This window comes from Oryctolagus cuniculus, chromosome 17 (genome assembly GCF_051225735.1).
Source record: "Oryctolagus cuniculus isolate XC-2025 breed Fujian yellow rabbit chromosome 17, ASM5122573v1, whole genome shotgun sequence".
NCBI lineage: Eukaryota > Metazoa > Chordata > Mammalia > Lagomorpha > Leporidae > Oryctolagus > Oryctolagus cuniculus.
Window position 1 is genome coordinate 2,952,858 of NC_142883.1, and position 25,676 is coordinate 2,978,533.

Sequence of the window (25,676 nt, forward strand, 5' to 3'; positions counted from 1 at the left end):
AGGGCAGGACGGGCTGGGCACGTGGCAACTCCGTCTCATAACCGCAGGATGTGTCGTGCAGACCTGAGCAGTTCACGGTCAGCCGCTGAGCACCCCGAGAGTTGAGGTGCCCAGGCAGAGCCGCAGACAGCTCGGAAGTCCACGGTGCTTACTCCGTGGCTGCCAGGCCTGTGCCAGGCATTTCTGCCCCACAGCACGGACTGCAGGCAGAGCCCGGCAGCTGGCCTTTGTCCCTACACATCCACTCTGTTCTTTGTGAGCCGTTTGTGATGAGGGCCTGAGAAGACAGGATTTGGGGCGCCTACAGACTGGCCCCCAGTCCTTTTGTGGGAATCAAACAAGGGCTGCTCTGTGTCTCTTATGTCTCAGCAAAAAGTGGGGCGTAAGAAGTGTAGAGTGGGGAGGCCTTGGGGGGACGTGGGTGCAGGGTGAGGGGCCCTCAGGGGGACGTGGGTGCAGGGTGAGGGGCCCTCAGGGGGACGTGGGTGCAGGGTGAGGGCCCTCAGGGGGACGTGGGTGCAGGGTGTGGAGCCCTCAGGGGGACGTGGGTGCAGGGTGAGGGGCCCTCAGGGGGACGTGGGTGCAGGGTGAGGGCCCTCAGGGGGACGTGGGTGCAGGGTGAGGGGCCCTCAGGGGGACGTGGGTGCAGGGTGAGGGCCCTCAGGGGGACGTGGGTGCAGGGTGTGGAGCCCTCAGGGGGACGTGGGTGCAGGGTGAGGGGCCCTCAGGGGGACGTGGGTGCAGGGTGAGGGCCCTCAGGGGGACGTGGGTGCAGGGTGAGGGGCCCTCAGGGGGACGTGGGTGCAGGGTGAGGGGCCCTCAGGGGGACGTGGGTGCAGGGTGAGGGGCCCTCAGGGGGACGTGGGTGCAGGGTGAGGGCCCTCAGGGGGACGTGGGTGCAGGGTGAGGGGCCCTCAGGGGGACGTGGGTGCAGGGTGAGGGGCCCTCAGGGGGACGTGGGTGCAGGGTGAGGGGCCCTCAGGGGGACGTGGGTGCAGGGTGAGGGGCCCTCAGGGGGACGTGGGTGCAGGGTGAGGGGCCCTCAGGGGGACGTGGGTGCAGGGTGAGGGGCCCTCAGGGGGACGTGGGTGCAGGATGAGGGGCCTTTAGGGGGACGTGGGTGCAGGGTGAGGGGCCCTCAGGGGGACGTGGGTGCAGGGTGAGGGGCCCTTGGGGGGATGTGGGTACAGTGGGGATCCTTAGTGGGGATGTGGGTACAGTGGGGATCCTTAGGGGGGACGTGGGTGCAGGGTGAGGGGCCCTCAGGGGGATGTGGGTGCAGGGGGAGGGGCCCTTAGGGGGGACGTGGGTACAGTGGGGATCCTTAGGGGGGACGTGGGTACAGTGGGGATCCTTAGGGGGGACGTGGGTACAGTGGGGATCCTTAGGGGGGACGTGGGTACAGTGGGGATCCTTGGGGGGCGTGGCTCGTGTTCAGACAGATCTCCCCTGACGCAGGGTAAGCAGGGAAAGAGGCTCCTTGTCCGACGTGAGAGCAGGTGCGGCTCAGTTCAGAGGTCGGGGTTCATCCGTTTTTCCTCCCTGAGGACTCGTCTCAGCACTCGGGACCCCGGCAATCGTGAGAAGGGCCGAGGGGGCTTCGTCAGCTCTGCCCGTGCCCCGCGGCCGCCTCTGCTGAGCAGCCTTTGTTCCAAGGCCGAGGTGGTGAGCCCAGAGGGGCAGGGGCAGGGACTTGGGAGCTGACGTCCCCGTACACGGCCGTTCTTCCTTGGTGGAGTCGCCCTGGGGATTCGCAGCCAGGGCTCTGGGCGATGCCGTTCTCAGGACACGAGCCCAGAGGTGGGGAGCAGCGTAGGGCTTGCCCGCCGTCAGGGAGGAGGGGTAGGGCCACAACGCAGGGATTTGCTGCCGCGTTCCGGGGAAGCAGTCGTCTGGCTGTGAAGGGCCGCGGCGTCTCGCCGCCGTCGCCTCCCTCCGGTCACTTAGCTGGGGCTCCTTGTGTGCCCGGCTGGCTGTCAGTGGCAGCGTGGCCTACAGCAGGGCTGCCCACCCCCCCACCCCCCGTTCTCTGCTCACGTCCCCCACACGGGCCTCCTGCTGAGCTTCCCCAGCCCAGGCAGTTTGGCGTGTGCGTGTGCGTGTGCGTGTGGTTGCCGCCCCGGGTTCTCTCCCCAGACCCATGCTCGCGTCCCGCTGTCCTGGACACGCTTGCTCTGCTTGCGCCCACACTCTCTGTGAGAGCCGCTCTGTCGTGGCTGTGTCTTGTCACTGGTGTGGCTCCTGCCATGGCCCCGCCCTCCCGCCCGCCTCATCGCCCCCGAGGAGAGAGCTCTGTGTGCCGGGGACTCCCACTCGCCTGCCTGTCTCCTGTCGAATGTGCGTCTCTTCTTGCTCGGCAGGTGGCAGGGTCAAGACTTGGAAGAGACGCTGGTTCATCCTGACAGACAACTGCCTTTACTACTTCGAATACACCACGGTGAGCATCCGCCGCGGGCCTGGGGCAGCAGGGGGCGTCCTTCTGTGTCTCGGGGTCGGGGGCTAGCTGCAGCCACGCGGGAAGAACCCTGGTCGCCCTCCGAGTGGGGGTTCTAGAGAGGATGTGTAGCACCTGGCCGAGGACGCGTGGCTGAGTGGGACCCACTTCCAGGGGGACAGCAGACGCCTGGCCTGCAGAGAGGAGCCTGGGGATGGGCCAGCTGCCCAGAGGCGGCTGTGCCCCTGCTGAGGGGGGGGGCAAGAAAAATGACAGGATGGAGGTTTGCTGGGGGAGCAGAAATGCTAAAGGGTCTGATTCAGAAGGAGCCCAGGGGGCAAAGTACGGGAGGAAGAGACCGGAGAGTGGAATGGGAAAGTTAACTTGAGATCACTTGGAGTTTTGAGAAACTTATATTTTCTTATTTATTTTTTAAAAAGATGTATTTGTTTGAGAGGGAGGGAGAGACACACAGAAAGAGAAAGAACTGCGTCTGCGGGTTCGCCCCCCAGATGGCCACAACAGCCAGCGCTGGGCCAGGCGGGAGCCGGGAGCCGGGAGCTTCCTCCGGGTCTCCCATGTGGGCGCAGGGCCCAAGCACTTGAGGTGTCGTCCACTGCTGTCCCAGGCCACAGCAGGGAGCTGGGTCAGACGCGGAGCAGCTGGGACTCACACCGGCTTACAGCTGCAGGTCTGTAATCAGAGCCTGTGAAGACAGGAGTCCCCAGTGCCGCTCTCTCCAGAGCTCCCTCCCGCAGGCAGGGCACCCAGCAGACCTGGCCGCTCCCGGGGGCGCTGCCCGGGCTCCTGTGCCGGCAGCTCGAGGGCCGGCCGAGAGCAGGGGCTGGGGCTGGCAGACTGCGGCTTCTCCAGACAGGCGTGCTCTGCTCTCGCTCTCCAGCCTGGTCCTGCAGAGGCGGCGGCGACCCTCTGAGGAGGTTGAGATTTGGAAGTATCTTTCCTAGTCAGTGTTAGGCAACAACAGTCACTCCCGGCCTGTGTGTGTCAGCTTGCTGCGGGCCGGGACACAGGTGCACCCTTGGCCTGTTGCTGCTCGCGGGAGAGAGGGTGCAGCCGCGAGCCCCCTTGGGGAGAGGCTGGCTGTGACACCGTGTGGCCACGAGCCCCCACAGGGAGAGAGGCTGGCTGTGGCACTGTGGGGCTGCGAGCCCCCACGGGGAAAGCAGCTGGCCATGGCACCACGCGGCCGTGAGCCCCACGGGGAGAGGCTGGCTGTGGCCCCATGCGGCCGTGAGCCCCCACAGGGAGAGGCTGGCTGTGGCCCCATGCGGCCGTGAGCCCCACAGGGAGAGGCTGGCCGTGGCACCGCGTGGCAGTGAGCCCCACGGGGAGAGGCTGGCTGTGGCACCTTGTGACCGTGAGCCCCCCTCGGGGAGAGCGGCTGGCCATGGCACCATGCGGCCGTGAACCCCACGGGGAGAGGCTGGCCGTGGCACTGTGTGGCCGTGAGCCCCCACGGGGAGAGCAGCTGGCCGTGGCACTGTGTGGCTGTGAGCCCCCACGGGGGAGAGCAGCTGGCCGTGGCACTGTGTGGCTGTGAGCCCCCACGGGGGAGAGCAGCTGGCCGTGGCACCATGCGGCCGTGAACCCCACGGGGAGAGGCTGGCCGTGGCACTGTGCGGCCGTGAGCCCCACGGGGAGAGGCTGGCCGTGGCACTGTGCGGCCGTGAGCCCCCACGGGGAGAGGCTGGCCGTGGCCCCATGCGGCCGTGAGCCCCCACGGTGGGAGGCTGGCCGTGGCACTGTGCAGCCGTGAGCCCCCTCGGGGAGAGGCTGGCCGTGGCACCATGCGGCCGTGAGCTCCCGCGTCGGGGATGAGCTGCAGAATAGCACCAGCTAGTAGTTAGAGTGCACGTGCTGATGGCGTGCTGATGGCGTGCTGCGCGGTGTGCTGTCAGGTGGTCTCCAGGGGAATTCCGTGTGCGCTGTCGGAACTCAGGCCGCGGACTCTGCAGCTGGCAGTACCTTTATGCTGTCCATCTCTTCAGACGTGAGGCGAGATGCCTCAGTGTACAAAGCAACAAAAAGAAAGATTCTCCCTGCCCGCCCCCCACCCAGTGCCACAAGGAGCACCCGGTGCGCTCTCAAATGTCTGTCCACCGTCTCGCCCCAGCGTCCACGTCTGAGGGTCTCACTCTCTCTGAGTGCGCAGGGAGAGAGACAGAGACTCCCATCTGATGGTTCTCTCTCCAGACGCTCACAGCAGCAGCAGGCAGGGCGGGACCAGGTCAGAGCCAGAGCTCCAAGTGGGGCCGGGGCTTGAACCCAGCGCGCTGATGGGAGGCAGACTGGCCCAGATGGTTCTGAACAGGTCAGGGTGACCGAGTGGGCTTCCAGTTACCTGGCAGAGAACGGTAAAAAGTGGGGACACAGAGCAGCCACACACAGAGGGTGTGACCCATCAGAGGCTCTGGCAGGTGCAGTGAGGAGAGAAGCAGTAGCTGGGGGCGGAAGGGGGCTGGCCATTCGGGGCCCTGGTGTGGACGGGGCCCGGCAGCCGCCCCCGTGCGCTGGGTGTGGGAGAAGGCAGCTGGGGTGGGGTGGGTAGAGGCTGTGGCTTGTTATTTCTCTGTCCATCCTCTGTGATCGGGGAGTACCGAGGCTGCTGCTGGCTAGGAACTGGTGGCACAGGGAAAGTGAGTCAGGACTCACTTCCTGTGGCACAGGGGAAGCCCCAAGATTGTGTGTTCAGTTGGGAAAACTCTGGGAGCCTCCCAAGAGTGCCTCACCTCCTCAGATGGATGGAGTGAACCCTGACCTTCGAACGTTCATGATCCCGCAGACGAGTGCCGCCTCCACTCGCCGTTCCCTTATGAGACTGCGGAAAGTGCTAGAACACAAAACCGCCTGTACGCAGCTGAGTGCTTAGAGTGCAGGTGTGGCACAGTCGGGACTCTGGGTTCCCAGAGAGGGAGGCCTCAGACGTGAATCAAATGAGAACCCGAACTGTGTACTTAAAATACAGCCATGTGATTGTAGATTACAGCAGTAACAAGGGGGAGACCCGGAGGCGTGCGGCAGAGTAGCTGACCATGTCGTCACTGCCCCGGAGGGAGGGCCTGGACAGGCCTGTGTGACAGGACGAGCAGGACACAGTTAGAAGCCACAGGCACAGAGGACGAGGGGTGGTCCCGTCCCGGGACCTCTGCCGCCTGCAGGAGCAGACAGGCATGGCGGAGGGAAGGGACCCGGGGTCCGCAAGCCCAAGCGGCGCTCGGGAAACGTCCCAGGGCTTAGTTCTGCTAGGCCCCAGCCCGGAATGAGCGTCTCACTCAGTTGGGAGAGGCAGGTCGCCCCCAGCAGTTTTGCGGGCCAGAGGCTAGTGGGTGAGGGTCTGTGCGGCCTGGAGGGCGGGGTGACACAGCGTGCCATCCAGGGGCCTCGCGGCCCTCGAGGAGCTGCTGCGTGGTGAGCAGACTCGGGGAGCACTGTCAGATGGAAACCGGGTGCGTTCCGAAGAGAGAACGGGTCCAGCCTCGTGAGGCTCTTCTGGAGCCTTCTGTTTGTTCTAGAGTTGATGAGGCTATCCCAGGGCTCCCCTCTCGGGAGAGGCGTTGGCGCTGAAGCGCAGGGCTGGGTGTTTGTTCAGCCGTGATGGAGTGTGGGAAGACTTCGCACCTGTGGTCTTTTCTGCACTGTCTCGAGTTTCTTTTGATGAGCAAATACGATTCTTTACAAAAGCGATGTCAGTTGTTCTTAAAGAAAAATTACAAAGCCAACGATGTCCCCTCCGTGGGACAGAGGCAGTTATGGGCGGAAGGCGCTGGTGTGGGGTGCACCGGCCGTCCCTGGGCTGGGCCTCCCACTGGAGCTCCAGGACGAGGGTCCTCGGCCCTGGTGACACGGGACCTCCGCGTGCAGCCTGCGGATCAGTGGCTGTCCCGCAGGCCCTGGCGCCTTCTGGTGGCGCCTTCTGGGGCAGCAGGTTGAGCGCAGGAGAGGAGCTGCGCAGCCAGCGGTGTGCTGGGCCCGGCAGGCGAGGCCGGAGCGGGAGTGGTACTGGGCTCTCCGCTGGTCCCCCAGCGATTCCGAGGCTGGAGCGGGGTGGTACTGGGCTCTCCCCCAGCGATTCCGAGGCCGGAGCGGGAGTGGTACTGGGCTCTCCCCCAGCGATTCCGAGGCCGGAGCGGGAGTGGTACTGGGCTCTCCCCCAGCGATTCCGAGGCCGGAGCGGGAGTGGTACTGGGCTCTCCCCCAGCGATTCCGAGGCCGGAGCGGGGGTGGTACTGGGCTCTCCCCCAGCGATTCCGAGGCCGGAGCGGGAGTGGTACTGCGCTCTCCCCCAGCGATTCCGAGGCCGGAGCGGGAGTGGTACTGGGCTCTCCCCCAGCGATTCCGAGGCCGGAGCGGGGGTGGTACTGGGCTCTCCGCTGGTCCCCCCAGCGATTCCGAGGCCGGAGCGGGAGTGGTACTGCGCTCTCCGCTGGTCCCCCAGCGATTCCGAGGCCGGAGCGGGGGTGGTACTGGGCTCTCCGCTGGTCCCCCAGCGATTCCGAGGCCGGAGCGGGAGTGGTACTGGGCTCTCCGCTGGTCCCCCAGCGATTCCGAGGCCGGAGCGGGAGTGGTACTGGGCTCTCCGCTGGTCCCCCAGCGATTCCGAGGCCGGAGCGGGAGTGGTACTGGGCTCTCCGCTGGTCCCCCAGCGATTCCGAGGCCGGAGCGGGAGTGGTACTGGGCTCTCCGCTGGTCCCCCAGCGATTCCGAGGCCGGAGCGGGGTGGTACTGGGCTCTCCCCCAGCGATTCCGAGGCCGGAGCGGGAGTGGTACTGGGCTCTCCCCCAGCGATTCCGAGGCCGGAGCGGGAGTGGTACTGGGCTCTCCCCCAGCGATTCCGAGGCCGGAGCGGGGGTGGTACTGGGCTCTCCCCCAGCGATTCCGAGGCCGGAGCGGGAGTGGTACTGGGCTCTCCCCCAGCGATTCCGAGGCCGGAGCGGGAGTGGTACTGCGCTCTCCCCCAGCGATTCCGAGGCCGGAGCGGGAGTGGTACTGGGCTCTCCCCCAGCGATTCCGAGGCCGGAGCGGGGGTGGTACTGGGCTCTCCGCTGGTCCCCCCAGCGATTCCGAGGCCGGAGCGGGAGTGGTACTGCGCTCTCCGCTGGTCCCCCAGCGATTCCGAGGCCGGAGCGGGGGTGGTACTGGGCTCTCCGCTGGTCCCCCAGCGATTCCGAGGCCGGAGCGGGAGTGGTACTGGGCTCTCCGCTGGTCCCCCAGCGATTCCGAGGCCGGAGCGGGGTGGTACTGCGCTCTCCGCTGGTCCCCCAGCGATTCCGAGGCCGGAGCGGGGGTGGTACTGGGCTCTCCGCTGGTCCCCCAGCGATTCCGAGGCCGGAGCGGGAGTGGTACTGGGCTCTCCGCTGGTCCCCCAGCGATTCCGAGGCCGGAGCGGGAGTGGTACTGGGCTCTCCGCTGGTCCCCCAGCGATTCCGAGGCCGGAGCGGGAGTGGTACTGGGCTCTCCGCTGGTCCCCCAGCGATTCCGAGGCCGGAGCGGGAGTGGTACTGGGCTCTCCGCTGGTCCCCCAGCGATTCCGAGGCCGGAGCGGGAGTGGTACTGGGCTCTCCGCTGGTCCCCCAGCGATTCCGAGGCCAGAGCGGGAGTGGTACTGGGCTCTCTGCTGGTCCCCCCAGCGATTCCGAGGGTCTCCTTAGGGTCCAGCCTCCACTCCAGACTGAAGAGCACAGGGAGAACACGCCTCAGTGCCAAGGGAGCCTGATGTGCCAGGCCCGCGAGGCTGCGTGTAATGAAGTCACGTCCTCATTGAGGCCCAGACTGTGAGAGCTCTTAGCCTGCGCACCCACTGTCTCCACTCAGCAATCCTCAGGGTCCAGAAAGCCCGAGAAACGAGAGTGGAGGAGGTGGAAGCCAGGCCCAGGGAACCGACTGAGCTGTTTAGGAACCAGGTCAGCGCCTCCCTCGCCGCGGCCCCTCCAGCCCCCAGGGGACGGCAACACTGGGCACTTCCGGGCAGACCGGGTGTGGGAGCTTCGTACCTGCTGGATCCTAGGTGAGAGCAGAGTGCCTGCGCCCCTCAGCCCTCAGAGTGCAGCTGGCAGGTAGTGGGGCGACGGCTGTAACCCTGGCGAGAGAGGCCGGCGCCCCACACACGGCCCGCCGGGGAGTTCCCTGTGCACGGGCCCCGGAGCCCCACACACACGGCCCGCCAGGGAGTTCCCGGTGCACGGGCCCCGGAGCCCCACACACACGGCCCGCCAGGGAGTTCCTGGTGCACGGGCCCCGGAGCCCCACACTCACGGCCCGCCAGGGAGTTCCCGGTGCACGGGCCCCGGAGCCCCACACTCACGGCCCGCCAGGGAGTTCCCGGTGCACAGCCCCGGAGCCCAGTCAGCTCAGTCCCCTGCTCCTCCAGTCACTCACCGGAGTCCCTGGTCTTGGAGGCAGGCCCCCAGCTGTAGAGCAGGTGGAGACCAGAGCAGCTGGGAGGAGAGAGACTGAGAGGGGAGGAAGGCCCCACGCCCACCCCCACCCCCACCCACAGAGGCTGTGAGACAGGAACAGGATCCAGAGCAAAGCCATCTGGAGCCACTCTCGGAAACTAAGAGTGTTAGGAGAAAACGCTTGGCAGAAAACACCAAGAAAATCTCGCGGGAGGACCCAAGGCAGAGGGGTGGGAATGGCGCGGGGAGAGCTGGTCCAGGAGGCCCGGCGGGCTCGGGAGAGCCGAGAGCAGGAACCGTGGCGGCGCGTTCTCTGTGCTTGGTGCCCTGGGACCACATCCACACCCCAGGGAGTCTCCAGGCTCCAGGCGGCGCGAAACAGGCACAGGCAGAGCCCCCCCCCCCATCAGTGACAGGCTCGCCGGAGAGCGGAGGCCTGGTGCGCCGGCCTCTGCGTGTGGAGGAGTGATGTTTGCAGCCAAACCACAGCCAACTGTGAGGAGCACACGGCCATGCTGCCAAGCAGGCCGGCCCGCGGCGGTGCCGCCACCCACCCAGCCCATCTCGGGCGCTGGTGGAGGTGTGCTTGCGGGGGGGGGGGGGCGGGGGGGGGCGGGGGGGCGGGGGGTGCCGAGCAGAAGTGGGAGAGGACCGAGGGCGGGCTCAGGGATGGGGAAGGGTGCGCCACAGCACTGTAGCAGGAAGTGAGGCCGTCCGTTCTGGGGCAGGTCCAGAGGCTTCGGGAGAGCTGTCTTCGGGAACCTGCAGTGGGGTTGGTTCCACGATGGCAGAGCAGGGAGGGAGCTGACTGCTCTAGCCCAGGAGAAGGCAGTTTAAAAAGTGGAGAGCGTGCGGCCTCAGGGAGGAGTGAGGGGGAAACGGCAGAGGAAACTCTACCGAAATTAGAGGACACAGAGGACCTACGTGGAGGGCGTGGGCGCCCACACTTGGGACCGCAGCAGCCGAGAGCCTGCGCACCAGCGCCGGAGAGTGAGGGGAGACCAGACCGCGGCAGCCGAGCCACTGGTGCCAAAGCTGCAGGAAGAGCCTAGAGGGAGCCCGGCTTGGAGCCCCGTGGCGGACAGTGCGCCAGCCAAAGTGGAGGAGAAAAAAAAACCACACACACACACAAAAGAGCAGCACGGGCACGTTTCTCTCTCCCCTGCGTCCTGTAACAAGCCGATAGAGCGGGCGCCAGTTTGGACATACGTAGCAGCTGTGCCAGCTCGTGTCTGCGCCCAGCAACAGCCGAGCGGGGCTCCTGACACGTGGGGAGAAGTCACAGGGGCTGGCAGCTTGTGACTGTGAGCTTCTGCACCAGGACTGTGACAAAAACAGGCGGTGGGGGGGACTCACAGTGTGGCTGGGACTTGGAGAAGTCTCTGGGGAGACGCCGCAAGCTCAGGCGGCCCTGGCTACCCGGTGAGAGATGTGGCTGGGGAATCGGGACTTACGCAGAGGACGGCGCAGATCCTTTGTGTGGTCCCCGGCACAGAGCGGACGAGTATCACAGCCGCTGGGCAGCGCTCAGGCAGTCTCCATTCTCCATGGAGAAGAGCCCAGCTGAGCAGAACAAACCTCCTTCTGATTGAAAAAAAAAAAAGAGAGAGAGAGGAGGTGTACTACACCAAACCTGGATGTGTCACCTTAGGCACGCTGAACAGAGCTCCCTGGCCACACCCCCACAGCCTCGGGAGATTCACTGAAAGTAGACTTACCTACAGGGTCATAGTACAAAGATAACAGCCATCACAGCAACAACAAAAGAACCTGAAATTATGGGATGCCCTGGGCTGCCCAGCGTGAGAGGTTTCAGCAAGAGTGACACGTGTGCAGCGGGCTTGGGTCGAATGCTAACTGTGGCTCCGAGAGAGGAAGGTGGGGGCCGGCGCTGTGGCGTGGTGGGCTGAGCCTCCACCTGCAGTGCCAGCACCCCAGCGGGCATCAATTCACGTCCCGGCTGCTCCACCTCCCATCCAGCTCTCTGCTGTGGCCTGGGAAAGCAGTAGAAGACGGCCCAAGTGCTTGGGCCCCTGCACCCACGTGGGAGACCTGGGAGAAGCTCCTGGCTCCTGGCTTCGGATTGGCTCAGCTTTGGTCATTGAGGCCATCTGGGGAGTGACCCAGCAGATGGAAGACCTTTCTGGCTGTCTCTACCTCGCAAATAAAAGAAAGATTTTTTTTTTTTTTGGGCGGGGGAAGGAAAGTTTGGAAGGTTACTGTGTGGCACAGTCTGAAATGCAGAGTGGTGCTAGTGAAAACTGGCTTGAGGGAGCTGGGGGTGTGAGTGCTGGGCGGGGGGGGGGGGGGCGGGACCCTGCTGGGTGGGAGGAGCTGAAGCCTCTTCAGGTAGCATCTAAGCCCCGGGACAGGGAGCCCGCTGAGCCACGGGCTGCCGCTTTTGTAAAGTTTGTAAAACTGGTTGACTTTTCACACTTGGTGTCTGTGTAACAATCAAACGTAGAAAGCCGAGACGTGGTGGGCCTTGTTGGTTAGCTGGATGTTGGGGGTCAGGGGTGTGAAGACTCGTGATGAGCGAGCACACTTGCAGTGCCTTTGCTGATGTGGTGGGGGTTCCAAGAGCACCTGTTGGGGTGAGGGCAGGGTGCTCCGTGTTCCGGACACGTTGAGGTGCCTTTCTGGATCGAGGAGGAATGGTCAGGAAGGCGGCGTCTCCTCAAGGCCCTGTAAGCCCAGTCTGGCAGTGGGAGGAGGGCTGGAGACCGTGGCTGTGTGACGGTCGGTGACAGCTGCAGTGCCGGGCAGTGGCTGTGTGACGGTCGGTGACAGCGGCAGTGCCGGGCAGTGGCTGTGTGACGGTCGGTGGCAGCTCCAGTCCTGGGCGCAGGAGAGGCTCCAGGAACTGCTGAGCTAGAGCTGAGGCTCCGATGAGTAGAAGGGGGGAGGCGCCCCCTTGTCGGGGCGGGGGAAAAAGAGCTCACGCATTCCCACGTGAGCCCCGCCCCCCGGCCACCCGGTGTTCTCTCGGGGCGGCTGCCGAGTCTGCTCGGCCGTGTGTCATGTCCACAGCAGCCGCACGCTTCTCAACCCGGTTCTTTAGGGCCTGGGGACCTCAAGCTGGTTTGGGAAGTGGCTCAGTGGGAGAAGCAAGACAGTGAGGACGAGGGTGAGGCCGTCACGGTGTATCTGCCCTCACTGAGTGCATCCGCTCTGCATCTGTCCTGCAGGATAAGGAGCCCCGTGGGATTATCCCGCTCGAGAATCTGAGTATCCGGGAGGTGGAAGACTCCAAAAAACCAGTGAGTGGCGTGGGGTGTTCTGAAGGGGGGGATGGGTACCGGAGTTCCTGAACGAATGAACTCCAAAGGTTTTTGGAAAAAGACTGAGAAACCTGGAAAGTTCTACAGTGCCTTCAACTCAGCCTCACTCTTTTCTTGACGACTTTTGCTATTCAAAGATGAGGCTGTGAAAAACCTGCGTTCACCTGGTCTTGTTTACCATCACTGAGCGTCCTGTGAGGTGTACACACTGCCCCTCCTTCGGTGGCAGCAGTACCTAGGACTGGGCCGCTTGTTTATAATCTTGTACATATCTCCCCATTGCTTTGAGTGTGACTTCACTGGACTGGCTTTAAAAAGCTTTGTCACCCGTGGTCCTGTCTGTATCTGATGTGTGTTAGTGGAGCCGTGTGTGCCTGGTTGTCACCTGTGGTCCTGTCTGTCTGATGTGTGTTGGGGTGGAGCCGTGTGTGCCTGGTTGTCACCCGTGGTCCTGTCTGTGTCTGATGTGTGTTAGTGGAGCCGTGTGTGCCTGGTTGTCACCTGTGGTCCTGTCTGTGTCTGATGTGTGTTGGGGTGGAGCCGTGTGTGCCTGGTTGTCACCCGTGGTCCTGTCTGTATCTGATGTGTGTTAGTGGAGCTGTGTGTGCCTGGTTGTCACCCGTGGTCCTGTCTGTATCTGATGTGTGTTAGTGGAGCCATGTGTGCCTGGTTGTCACCCGTGGTCCTGCCTGTATTTGGTGTGTGTTGGGGTGGAGCCGTGTGTGCCTGGTTGTCACCCGTGGTCCTGCCTGTATTTGGTGTGTGTTGGGGTAGATCTGTGTGTGCCTGGTTGTCACCCGTGGTCCTGTCTGTATCTGATGTGTGTTAGTGGAGCCGTGTGTGCCTGGTTGTCACCCGTGGTCCTATCTGTATCTGGTATGTGTTAGTGGAGCCGTGTGTGCCTGGTTGTCACCCGTGGTCCTGTCTGTATCTGATGTGTGTCAGTGGAGCCGTGTGTGCCTGGTTGTCACCCGTGGTCCTGTCTGTATCTGATGTGTGTTAGTGGAGCTGTGTGTGCCTGGTTGTCACCCGTGGTCCTGTCTGTATCTGATGTGTGTTGGGGTGGAGCCGTGTGTGCCTGGTTGTCACCCGTGGTCCTGTCTGTATTTGGTGTGTGTTAGTGGAGCCGTGTGTGCCTGGTTGTCACCCGTGGTCCTATCTGTATCTGGTATGTGTTAGTGGAGCCGTGTGTGCCTGGTTGTCACCCGTGGTCCTGTCTGTATCTGGTGTGTGTTAGTGGAGCTGTGTGTGCCTGGTTGTCACCCGTGGTCCTGTCTGTATCTGATGTGTGTCAGTGGAGCCGTGTGTGCCTGGTTGTCACCCGTGGTCCTGTCTGTATCTGATGTGTGTCAGTGGAGCCGTGTGTGCCTGGTTGTCACCCGTGGTCCTGTCTGTATCTGATGTGTGTTAGTGGAGCCGTGTGTGCCTGGTTGTCACCCGTGGTCCTGTCTGTATCTGATGTGTGTTGGGGTGGAGCCGTGTGTGCCTGGTTGTCACCCGTGGTCCTGTCTGTATTTGGTGTGTGTTAGTGGAGCCGTGTGTGCCTGGTTGTCACCCGTGGTCCTGTCTGTATCTGATGTGTGTTAGTGGAGCCGTGTGTGCCTGATTGTCACCCGTGGTCCTGTCTGTATCTGATGTGTGTTGGGGTGGAGCCGTGTGTGCCTGGTTGTCACCCGTGGTCCTATCTGTATCTGGTATGTGTTAGTGGAGCCGTGTGTGCCTGGTTGTCACCCGTGGTCCTGTCTGTATCTGGTGTGTGTTAGTGGAGCTGTGTGTGCCTGGTTGTCACCCGTGGTCCTGTCTGTATCTGGTGTGTGTTAGTGGAGCCGTGTGTGCCTGGTTCTCACCCGTGGTCCTGTCTGTATCTGATGTGTGTCAGTGGAGCCGTGTGTGCCTGGTTGTCACCCGTGGTCCTGTCTGTATCTGATGTGTGTTAGTGGAGCCGTGTGTGCCTGGTTGTCACCCGTGGTCCTGTCTGTATCTGATGTGTGTTAGTGGAGCCGTGTGTGCCTGGTTGTCACCCGTGGTCCTGTCTGTATCTGATGTGTGTCAGTGGAGCCGTGTGTGCCTGGTTGTCACCCGTGGTCCTGTCTGTATCTGATGTGTGTTGGGGTGGAGCCGTGTGTGCCAGTTTGCTGTCTTTGCCAGGAAGGCCTGTGCCGCATCCCACTTTAGCTCTTGCCTTTCTGTATGGAATGTCAGCTGTGTTCTCGACAGCCCCCTGGGAAACAAACTCTGTGGCGGCCAGCGCCTTCCTAAGGGCCTGCTCCCCTCCCCTCCCTGTGTCTCGGTTCTCAGAACTGTTTTGAGCTCTACATCCCTGACAATAAAGACCAGGTGATCAAGGCCTGCAAGACAGAGGCCGACGGCCGCGTGGTGGAAGGGAACCACACCGTGTACCGGATCTCAGCCCCGACGCCCGAGGAGAAGGAGGAGTGGATCAAGTGCATCAAGTGAGTGCGCGCTGGGCCCAGGAGAGCGCTGCGGGGCCGTGGCTGTCAGGCGCCCAGGCTCTGTTCCCATGGCCGGGTTTGCTGCACCTGCCTCTTCCATACTCCAGGGAATCGTTTGCCCGGGGCCCAGGTGGCTTCCGGGGGCCTTTGTTTTGTGGGCATTACAGCATGTTTCGAGAGCACCCGCAAGCTGGGTTTCCCAAGTGCCATCCGAGACCCTGATGGGAACAGCGAGCCTGCAGGCCCAGGGCTGGCGCAGACTGAACTGTCTGTTCTCAGATTCGTGGTGACAGCCTGGGGGCGGGGAGCAACGTTTCACAGTTTGTTAAGGTTGTGAGGCCCCGTGTTCCCGTTTGTAGACAAGGAAGCTAAGGCCCGAGGGGTTGAGGCGCTTGGTGGGCGTCGCGTGACGGTGTCCACGTCAGGACGCGGCCCGCCGTGCACTGCGCTGCAGGAGGGCTGAGGGCCTGGAGAGGGAGACACTGTCTCAGGGTCCCTCAGCCGTGCTGTGGAGCTGCGTGTCCGCATCCCGGGGCTCAGAGATGCAGGCGCCCAGGTGCGAAGCCTCCGATCCCGCATGCAGATCGGCACCAGCGTTCCCACGCGAGTCCTCGGGAGCTCTTCCCGGGAGCGCGGCCTCCTCTCCCTGCCGGGCAGGTCTTCCACCAGGGCTGGCCAGTCCCCCCCACCGGGTCCCCTGACCCCCCAGCAGGGAGTCCTCTCCACGAGCTGTGCTGGCTTTGTCCACCCAGGCGCAGCCCCTCCCGCCTGCTCTCTGGTCCTTCTTGGTTTCATTTTTCCACGTTTGAACTCAAACGAGGACAGGGTTGTGGCCAAGGCTGAGAACTGCGGAAGTGGCTGGAGGGGGAGCCCATGAGGGGAGGGGTGGTGACTTGTTCCCACAAAGCCACGTGCTGGAGGGGGAGCCCATGAGGGGAGGGGTGGTGACTTGTTCCCACAAAGCCACCCTGGAGCCACGTGCTGGAGGGGGAGCCCATGAGGGGAGGGGTGGTGACTTGTTCCCACAAAGCCACCTTGGAGCCAGGCGCAGTGGGAGGAGACAGGAAGCAGGTGGGGAGGGTGGGCTTGGGCTGGCCGCCCTGCGTGGGGCCCTCGCGCAGGGGACTGGCCCCGCCCTCTCTGACCCTGCCCCTCTCTGACCCCGCCCCTCTCCTCCGACCCCGCCCCCTCTCCGACCCCGCCCCCTCTCTGACCCCGCCCCCGTGCGTCTTCCTGCAGAGCGGCCATCAGCAGGGACCCTTTCTACGAGATGCTGGCGGCGCGGAAGAAGAAGGTGTCCTCCACCAAAAGGCACTGAGCGCCGAGTGCAGGCCCCGGTGCTGCGGCGCGGCTGGCGGGAGGGGCGCGCGGGGCGAGTCGCTGCTGCTTCAGCTCTGCTCTTTCCTACGCGGAGGAGGGGTGGGGCGGGCCCCGGAGCGGGCCCTCCCTGGCCAGTCTGCCCAGCGGGCCTGACCGCAGAGCCCGGAGCCCCTGCACCCCGAACACACACCTCAGCGTGTTCTCACAGGAAGAGAAGCCACGGACGACAAACGCCCTTGTTTTTCCTGCTTTTTTTTTTTAAACACACAGCGCCGTTGAGGTCGCTCTGCGCTGTCCGAGGGGGCTCCCTGGGCCGACGCCTGGGCCCAGGGCAGGGCCGGGCTGCCTCGGCCGCTGGTGGCTTCTCGGGGAGCGTGCGGGGTGCGGCGGAGGGCGGGCGGCGCCTGCGCGGGGAGGGGGCGCCCCTAGGAATCCTAATCCCCAGATCCCGGGGGGCCGCAAAGCAGGAGCCAACACTGTGAGGGGGGGCCCGTCCCCGCCCGCTGGCCGCGTTTGGTGTCTTCCTCTCCCCCACTCCTGTCCTCGTTCTAGAGGGAGGAGTAGCGCTCACCCGATCCCCCAGGGATCAAAACCGGCCCTGACTGGACCACGCTGGGTGCATTTGGCGGTGGGCCCGGCAGAGGGGAGAGGGTGAGAAGGCCGGCCTTCCCGCCCCGCCCCGCGGGTGTGAAGGCAGCCGCGAATCTCAGGGACTCTCAGGGCAGCTCCCGCCCGCGGCCGGCGGCAGGCCTGTCCAGGGGGAGCAGGGGGCCGGCCGGCACGCCCCTCCGGGGGCCCAGGGCCGGGCGGCGCAGGGCGTGGTCTGCACGGGCCCAGCGTGCAGGCCCCTCTGCTGCCCTCAGGGCTGGTCAGCATGTCTGAAACCAGCTTTCGCAGGGGGGAGGTGGGCGGAGCGGGGCACGTCCGGCACCGCCGCGGGTGTCCTTGCTGGAGCGCCGAGCAGGGGTCCGGGCTGGGAGCCGGAGTGCGGCGGGGGCGGGCCGGCGGGGACCCTCGTGCACCGCCCCCAGCGTTGCTGCAGAGGGGACCTGGAGCAGGGTCAGTCTATTTATCAGAGGTGTAAATAATCCATGTATAGTTTTTCGCTTTTTAGATTATTTTGTATTTGTTTAAAAAAAAAGTTTGTCAAAATACAAAATATAAAGAAATGACTGGAAGTCGTTGACAGGGTTTTTAAAGAAATTATAATTATTCTGGTTGTTTTCATTGTTTTCGCCTTGTAAGCTAGCGCCAAGGAACCGCAGCAAATAAACTGACTGTGCCCAAAGCCCGCCGTGCTGTGTGTGGCCTCTGAGGACGGGCGGCCGCCGGGGCCGGGGCTCGGCCCGCCGGGGAGGGCCCGTGTTCTGAAGAGGAAACAGATGTCAACCCCCGCCGTTCCTGGAGACTGAGGTCTGCGTCTCAGAGTTGGCAGGTGCCCGCGCCTTGCCGGGACCCACAGGCCGGCGTCATGGAGCCCGAGAAGCCCTGGGGACCCAGCGCAGAGCAGGGAGGGCCGGCTGGGCCGGCCTGGGCCTGTGCCCGCAGTGTCTCACGTCACCCTGCTCAGGCCCCGGCCCTGCGCTGTCCTTGCCCAGACAGCCTCTCCCCTGCACTGGGACAAGGACCCTGTGAGGAGAGCCCCCTCCCTCCCTCTCTGCCCCCCCCCCCCCCGCCGGCACCAGCCCTGCGGATTCCTTGTTGCCTCTCACCTCGGTGGAAGGCGCCCCCCTTCTCTGTGGGGTACCCCCTTCTCTGTGGGGTACCCCCGTCTCGTGCTTGTGTCCTGGCCTCCTTCCCGGCGGGTGTCTTGCCCTGCTGCAGAGCCGCCTGAGGCAGCTCAGGCGCGCGGCAGAAGCCAGACCTGGCGTCCGAGCTCACTGTGCCGAGGCTAGGCAAGAGAAAGCAGCGAGGCCGGCGCGGGGGCGTAGCGGGTAGAGCCACCGCCTGCAGTGCCGGCATCCCACATGTGCACCGGTTCGAGTCCCGGCTGCTCCACTTCTGATCCAGCTCCCTGCCATGGCCTGGGGAAGCAGGAAAGATGGCCCAGGTCCTTGGGCCCCTGCACCCGTGTGGGAGACCTGGAGGAAGCTCCTGGCCCAGCTCAGGCCGTTGCAGCCATTTGGGGAGTGAAGCAGTAGATGGAAGACTCTCTCTCTCTCTCTCTCTCTCTCTCTCTCTCTCTCTCTCTGCCTCTCTCTCTCTGTAGCTCTGCCTTTCAAGTGAGTAAGTAAATCTTTAAAAAGAAAAAGAAGCAAAGTCATCCAAGTAGAAAGGGGAAGTCAGGGGACACGACCTCGTCCCTGTCTGGAAAGTCGAAGGGATCTCAGAGCGCTGCGCAGCCCTCACCGACGGGTCCGGCGGGACGCAGTCCGATACCGAAGTCGGTTTCTGTTTATGCCCTCGCGGTGAGCACCACTCCCCCAGCAGGGAAGCGACTGCTTCGAATAGCTTCGGAAAGTACTTAGCACGTTTGCTTGAAGCCTGAGGCTTGCACCTGACCACCGCAGACGTGATCGACAGGAGGGTAAAGCCTCGTGTTCGCAGATGGGGAGGGTGACGCTGTCCCCCCGATTGACCTACAGAGTCCACGCAGTCGCGCCCCAAACCCAGCCCACCCTAAATGTACACGGAAGCACGAGGGGCCAGGAGCAGCCAGTCTGGAAGAAGAGCCAGGCCGGGTGACAGACGCCTGTCCGTCCCGGAGCAGCCACTCGTCCAGCTGCGGCGCTGTCGCTGCAGGATCAGGCGCGCAGGTCGGCGGGGTAGCACTGAGCATCTAGGAGGGCACGGTGCTTACGGCCACGGGTCCTGGGTGACCCAGCGGCCCGAGGAAGTGCCATTTGCAACCAGCGCTGGGGTTCCAGAAGCCGCCCGCGGAGGAGCCGGGCCAAGCCTGACCTCACGTCATCCGTGAACGTTAGCCCAGAACGGGTCAAAGACCTGAACGGCGGAGCTGAAACAAAACTTGTAGGAGAAAACAGCTTGAATCCTGATGACCCTGGATTCGGTGGTGAGCGTTTGAGCTGTGGCCAGGGCTTTCAGGGTCCCGTTCTAGCAGGCCACCGCGATGTGACTTCTTCAGGGGGACAGTAGAAGGAGGCCATACGAATCGAGTTCCAGAACTCGTGTTCCGGGCCAGGGCGGAAGGTGCCCCGACCTCAGTCCCGCTCCCCGCACCTTCACGGCGCGGCTTTTCCTGACATTTGCCTTGCTCCCCGCCTTAGGCCTTAGTACACACTCGGGCGCATTGAGTCTGTTTGCTTCCTGCCCGCTGTGCGTCTCGCTCAGAGCCCTGCCTGCTGTTTCCACGGCCAACGTCAAACACGTAGTCAGCGACCAGACACCCTTACAGCACAGAGCCCAGCTCGACATTCAGGACCATTTACGGAACGCCCCTGTCCCTGGGCGGCTCGCTCATCTCCCCACACCTAACCTCCGGCACAGCCCTCGGAGGCCGGCTGACCGCCCCCGGGAAGCTGGGATCCGATCTGATCTGGATTCCAATCCAAATCCAGACCAGACCTGCAGGCTCTCCGGACTCGGAAGCCGCTTTCCCGGCATTCTGGCGTCTACCTGCTCACCTGTCCCCGGCTCCCCCCGGCACACCAGCCGAGAGCCGGATCGGAAGTGGAGCAGCTGGGACTCGAACTGGCACCCATTTGGGATGTCAGTGCTGCAGGTGGCGGCTTTACCTGCTGCACCAAAGCGCCGGCCCCTGGGTGCTTACTTTAGTGTCCTTAGGATGTTACACAGTTCTCTTGGGTCATTTTAGAAGGGTTGGGGGCAAATGTTTAGCCTGGCGGTGCGGACGCCCACACCTCGCAGCAGACCCCCGAGCTGGCTCCCCGCCTGCAGCTCAGCCTGCTGGGGCTGCGTTGTTTGTGCCCCGGGAGGATTTCTTGCGCCAGCATTCAGGTGGGTGGTCGTGTCAACCATGGCCCTCGCTGGTCCGCTCCGCGGGGGCAGGGCTTTCCGTCTGCCTCACCTCTGCGTCCCCAGCTCCTGGACACCCCTGGGCACAGCCCGAGCCCTGGGGACCCGCCTGGCAGATCCACGAACACATAGCGGGCCAGGGCCGGGCAGCTCTTTCATCAGAGCCCGTCTTTGGTGACGCGAGAAGGGCCTCGGGTGGGCGCACGGTGACCAGGACGCTTGTTCTCCCAAGTCCTTGAGATCTGGAAGGACGGGGAAAGGCACGAGGGAGCAGCAGGGGCCTGATTCTGCTGGCCGCACCCTCTAGTGCCCCCCAGCCCCTGGCATGCACCTGCTCCCAGAACGCCCCTCCCCGCGCCAGGCGGGGACCCGGGAGTCGCCAAAGGCGGGGCAGAGGTCCTCCTGTCGCAGAGCAGTTCTGAAAGCCAGTGTGGCAACGTCATTTCTACCCCTGCTTCAACCACCACGTCTTTCCTGGGCCAGCGGCCACGTCTCTGGTGCCGTGAGTAGGAAATCGCGGTCAGTGCCCACCGACTTGCAGCTGTGCGCTGGTGCCCCTGGCTCATCTCTCCAGGTGAAGCAGACCTGGGGGCTTCCTAGAGCTCATTGGCCCCGGCTCTCCGGGCGGCTCGGGGCAGCCAGGATCTGCACGCGCTCCCCCCACCCCTAGGCCCGGACACTGGGGCTGCTGCTTCCTGGGGTTTCCCACGTCGGCCTTTGCCAACCACCCCGGGTCACGTGGCGCCCAGGGCTCCTGACTTGTCCTTGGTGGCCCTGCCTGTGTTGTCATCTGTAGCGCCTGGGTGAAGACGCCGCCCCCAGCCCTATGCCGTTCACAAGAATGTCCCAGCCCTATGGAAATCTATTTCGAGATATTTCTTTATTATTTATTTATTTATTAACAGAGTTAGACAGAGAGAGAGACAGAGAGAAAGGTCTTCCTTCCGTTGGTTCACCCCCCAAATGGCTGCTACAGCCAGTGCTGTGCTGATCCGAAGCCAGGAGCCAGGTGCTTCTCCTGGTCTCCCATGGGGTGCAGGGCCCAAGCACTTGGGCCATCCTCCACTGCCTTCCCGGGCCACAGCAGAGAGCTGGCCTGGAAGGGGGGCAACCGGGACAGAATCCGGCGCCCCAACCGGGACTAGAACCCAGCACCCATATGGGATGCCGGCGCCGCAGGCGGAGGATTAACCAAAGTGAGCCGCGGCGCCGGCCCCGTTTCGAGATACTTTCGAAGTCGCACGAAGACTGCAGGAATAGTCCAGATGTGCCCTCTCGCCACGGCCCCGTCTCACCTGGCTGTTTCTGTTCCTGGCTCCGGCCCCCGCCGACTGCCGAGGGGCGGAACGGCAGCTCCCTCTGCCGCTGGCTCACGCTCGGGGTTGGGGGGTGGGGTGGGCTGAAGTGCTTTGTTGCCGATCTGCTCGAAGCAGCTTCGTGTAGACTTTTCCGCTCACTCCCGGCCCAGGGTCTTCGTTCCCCGCTTCGTCCGCAGATGCTGGCCAGGGGCTGCCCAGGGACTCGCGTGGCCGCGGGGCCGGGCGCCTGGCGTGGGGCGCCTGCTCAGAAGCTCACGAAGCCTTCCCAGCACCCACCGGCGTCCGCCAGGGGATGTTGCTGGCGTAGAGGCGGCCCCCGGGGAGCAAATGGCGTGGCACGTTCTGGTGCTTCTTGGGCTGCCCAACTCAGAGCCCTGGTGGACGCCCGAGACGCGGTGCAGCGTGGCGTGCGCTCCTGGTGCTGTGCTGGCCCCGGGAGGTGACCCCCACCCTCCCCCAGGGCCACGGGCCCTCCCTGGGGGCTTCTCGTGTCAGGGCTGACCTCAGCCCTCCCCCCCCCCCCACACACACGCACCCCTCCGGTGTGCTGGCTTCGTCTCCCCGTCGCCACACATAGCACGGCAGTGGCTTCACCCCCGGCCACCTGAACGTGGCCGCCGCCAGTGGCCAGGCGGTCAGAGCCTCCCAGGGCTCAGAAGGCGGCCACACTGGGACCCAGCTTTCCCCAGCGGTGGCCTCCCGGGAGAGGCCGGGACCCGGCCTGGGCTCAGCTCCACAGTTTGGCTTCGGCTCGTCCCTCTTGCCCGTGGTCGTGGGCCTTCTCTTTGGAGACGTCCTTGCTGAAGAAGTGGCGAGTGTCGGTCCTTGAGAAACCGGGGCCATCTCCCCGTCCGTGCCTGGGCGGCCCCTCTGCGCTCAGCCACACGAGTCTCCCCTCGCGCAGCTGGAGGCGGGGCCCAGTTCCTCCTTTTAGATCCCAGTGTTTATGTTGTCATAGTAACAGCTCAAAATGTAGAACAGACAGCATTTGGACTGGAAGCGGGGGAGGCCCCACACGTTTGGCCAACATCGCTCGGGGCAGCTTGTCCTGCCTCCTGCACCCTGCAAACCCCCCGGCACCCAGCGCGCCTGTTTCCTGGGGCCTTTGCTCTGATGAACAATCGGTCTTAAAAGGCTAAGACGGAACAGTGTGTTCCGGACTACAGATTCCAGAATCGTTATCATACTGGCAAAGGCACTCGGAGAGAAAGCCGGGGCCCAGCCATGCCCGTGTCAGCAGTAACGGAAGCAGCAACAGTGCCCTGCGCTGACAGGGTTCAGGGGGCCCGTGTTAGCCAGCAGCCTTCACCCCGGGGTGCAGGGGGCCCGTGTTAGCCAACAGCCTCACCCCGGGGTGCAGGTGAGAGTCTCGCTGCTGCCACGGCTCGGGGGCGCCGGTTGCTCGAGCCCCTCCTGGCCTTAGGCGCTCTAGGCAGAGTAGCCTTGCGTGGCAGGGGTCCATGGGGATCAGCGGAACAGCGTGGGACACCAGGGGGATGACGGGGCTGTGGGGAAGGACACCTCTTGTCACGTCCCTCAGTGGCCTGGGAGCCGCAGCGCACCGGGCACGCACACCCCTGAGGTGTTGCGGACCCAGCCTGGGAGGAGACGCCCTTCGTAGGTCGGTTGAGATTTTTGCCAAGGGGCCCGGCCTGCCCAGGGCGTGCGAGACCCAGCAGGCCCCGCTGACTCCCTGGAACTTCCGACAACAGGAATTCTGGGGCGAGGACGCCCACACCCCCGCCACGGGGGAAGGTTGCAGGAGCATCCCCTGGCGAAGGCTGGTGTCCACGTGGATCGCGCGAGCGCAGGTGCACAACACGGCGCAGGCCTCCAGCCCGTCCTGGGCTGCAGGTGAGCACGGGGCTGGGCGCAGGCCCTGTGACCGCATCGTCCCTGCTCTGTCCCCGCGCCTTCGAGAGGTGAGGAACTGCGACAGGACGCAAAGTGCCCACGGCCAATTGGTGCCACCTCTTCCTATAGGTCTCCTTCCTTTTTTTTTTTTAATAAAAATATTTGTTTTATTTATTTGAAAGTCAGACTTAGAGAGAGAAGGTCTTCCTTCTGCTAGTTTACTCCCCAAATAGCCACAACGGCTAGAGCTGGGCCAATCCGAAGCCAGGAGCCAGGAGCTTCTTCCTGGTCTCCCACGTGGGTGCAGGGGCCCAAGCACCTGGGCCATCTTCCACTGCTTTCCCAGGCCACAGCAGAGAGCTGGATGGGAAGTGGAGCAGCCCAGCACCCACATGGGGTTCCAGCATTGCAGACGGCTGCTTAACCCACAACACCACAACCCCGGTCCCCCGCCCCCGGTTTCCTTAAAGAGTCTAACCCAAGTGGGAAAGGCCCCCAAAAGGACGGTGCCTGGTGGTGACAGCCTTCATTGGAATGAATGGACTGATGGTGAGACGAGCGGTTGAATGACAGCCCCATACAGAAACACGGCTGGGCAGCGACAGGGATGGCGAGGGGCAGACGCGCCACCAGGCTCTCCCAGCCCTACGCCCGCCCCCACCCCGGGAGACTCCAGCGTGGGAGCTGCACCCGTGACTCCCTGTGCCCTGCGTCTCCTCCCCCCCCCCCCGCCCTGTGTGGGCTGAGCGTGTGGGCTGGGGGGGGTGCTACGGGGGCTCTAGGCCAGACCTCCCGTAGCCGCGGCCATTAACTAAGGAATCTTGCCTGCTAGGAGCGGGCCAGGCCGACAGGCAGGGCACACGGCACCATCGTCCTGTCTAAGCACCGCACTTCCGGGAAATTGTGCCTGTTGCCTTTGGCAGTTAACACGGACGCCAAGGTTGGGGGCGGAAGCGGTGACCTCAGACTGGAGTGAGCAACAAACAGCCTTGTTTTCCTAATCAGCCGTTTGGGGTGACTTTCACACGACCGTTTTACCGCGTAAGTGAAAGTCATCATACAGCTGAATGGCGGGATGAACGCGGCCCGAGCCTGCAAATCCTTTCTGGAGTCTGGGTGCACCGGCTGGATCTGAAAGCGTGTCCGGGCTGGGGCGTCCGGACTGCGCAGGCGCCGCCTTGCCTGCGCCCCCATGCAGGGCGGCGGGCTGAGGGCAGACATTCGGCGGGCGTTGTCCGGGCTGGGGCGTCCGGACTGCGCAGGCGCCGCCTTGCCTGCGCCCCCATGCAGGGCGGCGGGCTGAGGGCAGAGTCGGGTAACCAGAGGAGGCAGTGACGGTCACAGCAAAGCCGGTGCCTGTCCTCACCCAGCGGGACGCCAAGGTGACCCAAAGCCAGCAGGACTTCTGCTCCCAGCCAGGAGAGCGCAACTGGCTCTACGCGGGATTTCCTGCTAAAAATGAAAATCTAAAACCAGACAAATCCAAACAAGAGCTGGATGGCAGGCAGCACGGGAATGCGGGCGTTAGAAGTGAGGACGCAGGGCAGGGGAGGAGACGCAGGGCGGGGGAGGAGACACAGGGCAGGGGGGAGACGCTGGGCGGGGGGGGGAGGAGATGCAGGGCTGGGGGGAGGAGATGCAGGGGCACAGGGAGGAGACTCAGGGCAGGGGAGGAGATGCAGGGCGGGGGGAGGAGACGCTGGGCGGGGGGGGGGGGAGGAGATGCAGGGCGGGGGGAGGAGACGCAGGGAGGGGGAGGAGACGCAGGGAGGGGGAGGAGACGGAGGGTGGGGGAGGAAACACAGGGCAGGGGGAGGAGACGCGGGATGGGGGAGGAGACGCAGGGCAGGAGCACGGTGGCCTTGCCTCTCAACTCCAGGCTCCGCCGTCCTGCAGCCTGGGGAGGCCGAGCCCGAGCCGAGCGGTTTGGTTGCTGGGCTGAGACGGGAGGGACCTGCAGCCCAGGCTGGGGTCCGGCAGAGCAGAGGGGCACCCAGCCCAGGTCGGGGGTGGGGGCTGGGCTGCTGGAGTGCAGGGGTGAGGCCGGGCCGAGACTGCCTGCTGCCAGGGGGTCCAGATCTGCCCAGGCAGGGGCCTCACTCTCAGATGTGACCCCAGAAAGGTCCAGTTGGGCGTCCTAAGACTGTGTGGAGACCAAGATAGCCCTTCCTGGACAGGGTCCGAGCAGAGCTGACTGTCTGGAAGCCGTCTGCCAGTGCCTGCCAGAACCAGCCTCAGCTCTGAGACAGCCTCAGCGAGACCATCTCCGATGTGTCAGCCACGCTTCCAGCACACGGAGTGTGCAACAGAACACTGCAACTGACCGTCAAGAAAAAGAACAGCGAGCGAAGCAGACCCCGAGATGACCTAGAGTTGAAATTAGCAGGGGCTGGCGCTGTGGCCTAGCGGTAGAGACACCACCTGCAGTGCCGCATCCCATATGGGCACTGGGTGCTGGTTCGAGTCCCGGCTGCTCCACTTCCAACCCAGCTCCCTGCTCTGGCCTGGGAAAGCAGTGGAATTTGGCCCAAGTCCTTGGGCCCCTGCACCCGCGTGGGAGACCCAGAGGAGGCTCCTGGCTCCTGGCGGCACAGCTCCGGCCGTTGCGGCTAATTGGGGAGTGAACCAGTGGATGGAAGACCTTTCTCTCTCTCTCTCTCTCT

The 25,676-nt window shown here is 64.1% G+C and overlaps 1 protein-coding gene and 1 long non-coding RNA gene across 8 annotated transcripts in view; both read left to right on the forward strand.

The window, feature by feature from the left end:
* The window catches only part of CYTH1 (cytohesin 1), a 99,161-nt gene extending 81,969 nt beyond the window's left edge, over positions 1 to 17,192 (forward strand). For 4 of the 7 annotated variants that reach the window (XM_070060226.2, XM_089316693.1, XM_089316697.1 and 1 more), the window contains exons 10-13: positions 2,361 to 2,437; positions 12,039 to 12,110; positions 14,430 to 14,584; positions 15,824 to 17,192. In XM_070060226.2, coding sequence (XP_069916327.1) covers positions 2,361 to 2,437; positions 12,039 to 12,110; positions 14,430 to 14,584; positions 15,824 to 15,902 — 383 coding nt within the window. In that variant the 3' untranslated portion in view covers positions 15,903 to 17,192. Of the gene's footprint in view, positions 1 to 2,358; positions 2,438 to 12,038; positions 12,111 to 14,429; positions 14,585 to 15,823 lie in introns of all 7 variants that reach the window. The other 3 variants (XM_089316696.1, XM_070060227.2, XM_089316695.1) reach the window with 1 other exon arrangement.
* A 6,642-nt stretch (positions 17,193 to 23,834) lies between these two features.
* LOC138845998 (uncharacterized) lies at positions 23,835 to 25,338 on the forward strand. Its single transcript, XR_011383324.2, has 2 exons — positions 23,835 to 24,543; positions 25,191 to 25,338. It is a non-coding gene; the product is annotated as an uncharacterized LOC138845998 (long non-coding RNA).
* Positions 25,339 to 25,676: the final 338 nt, after the last annotated feature.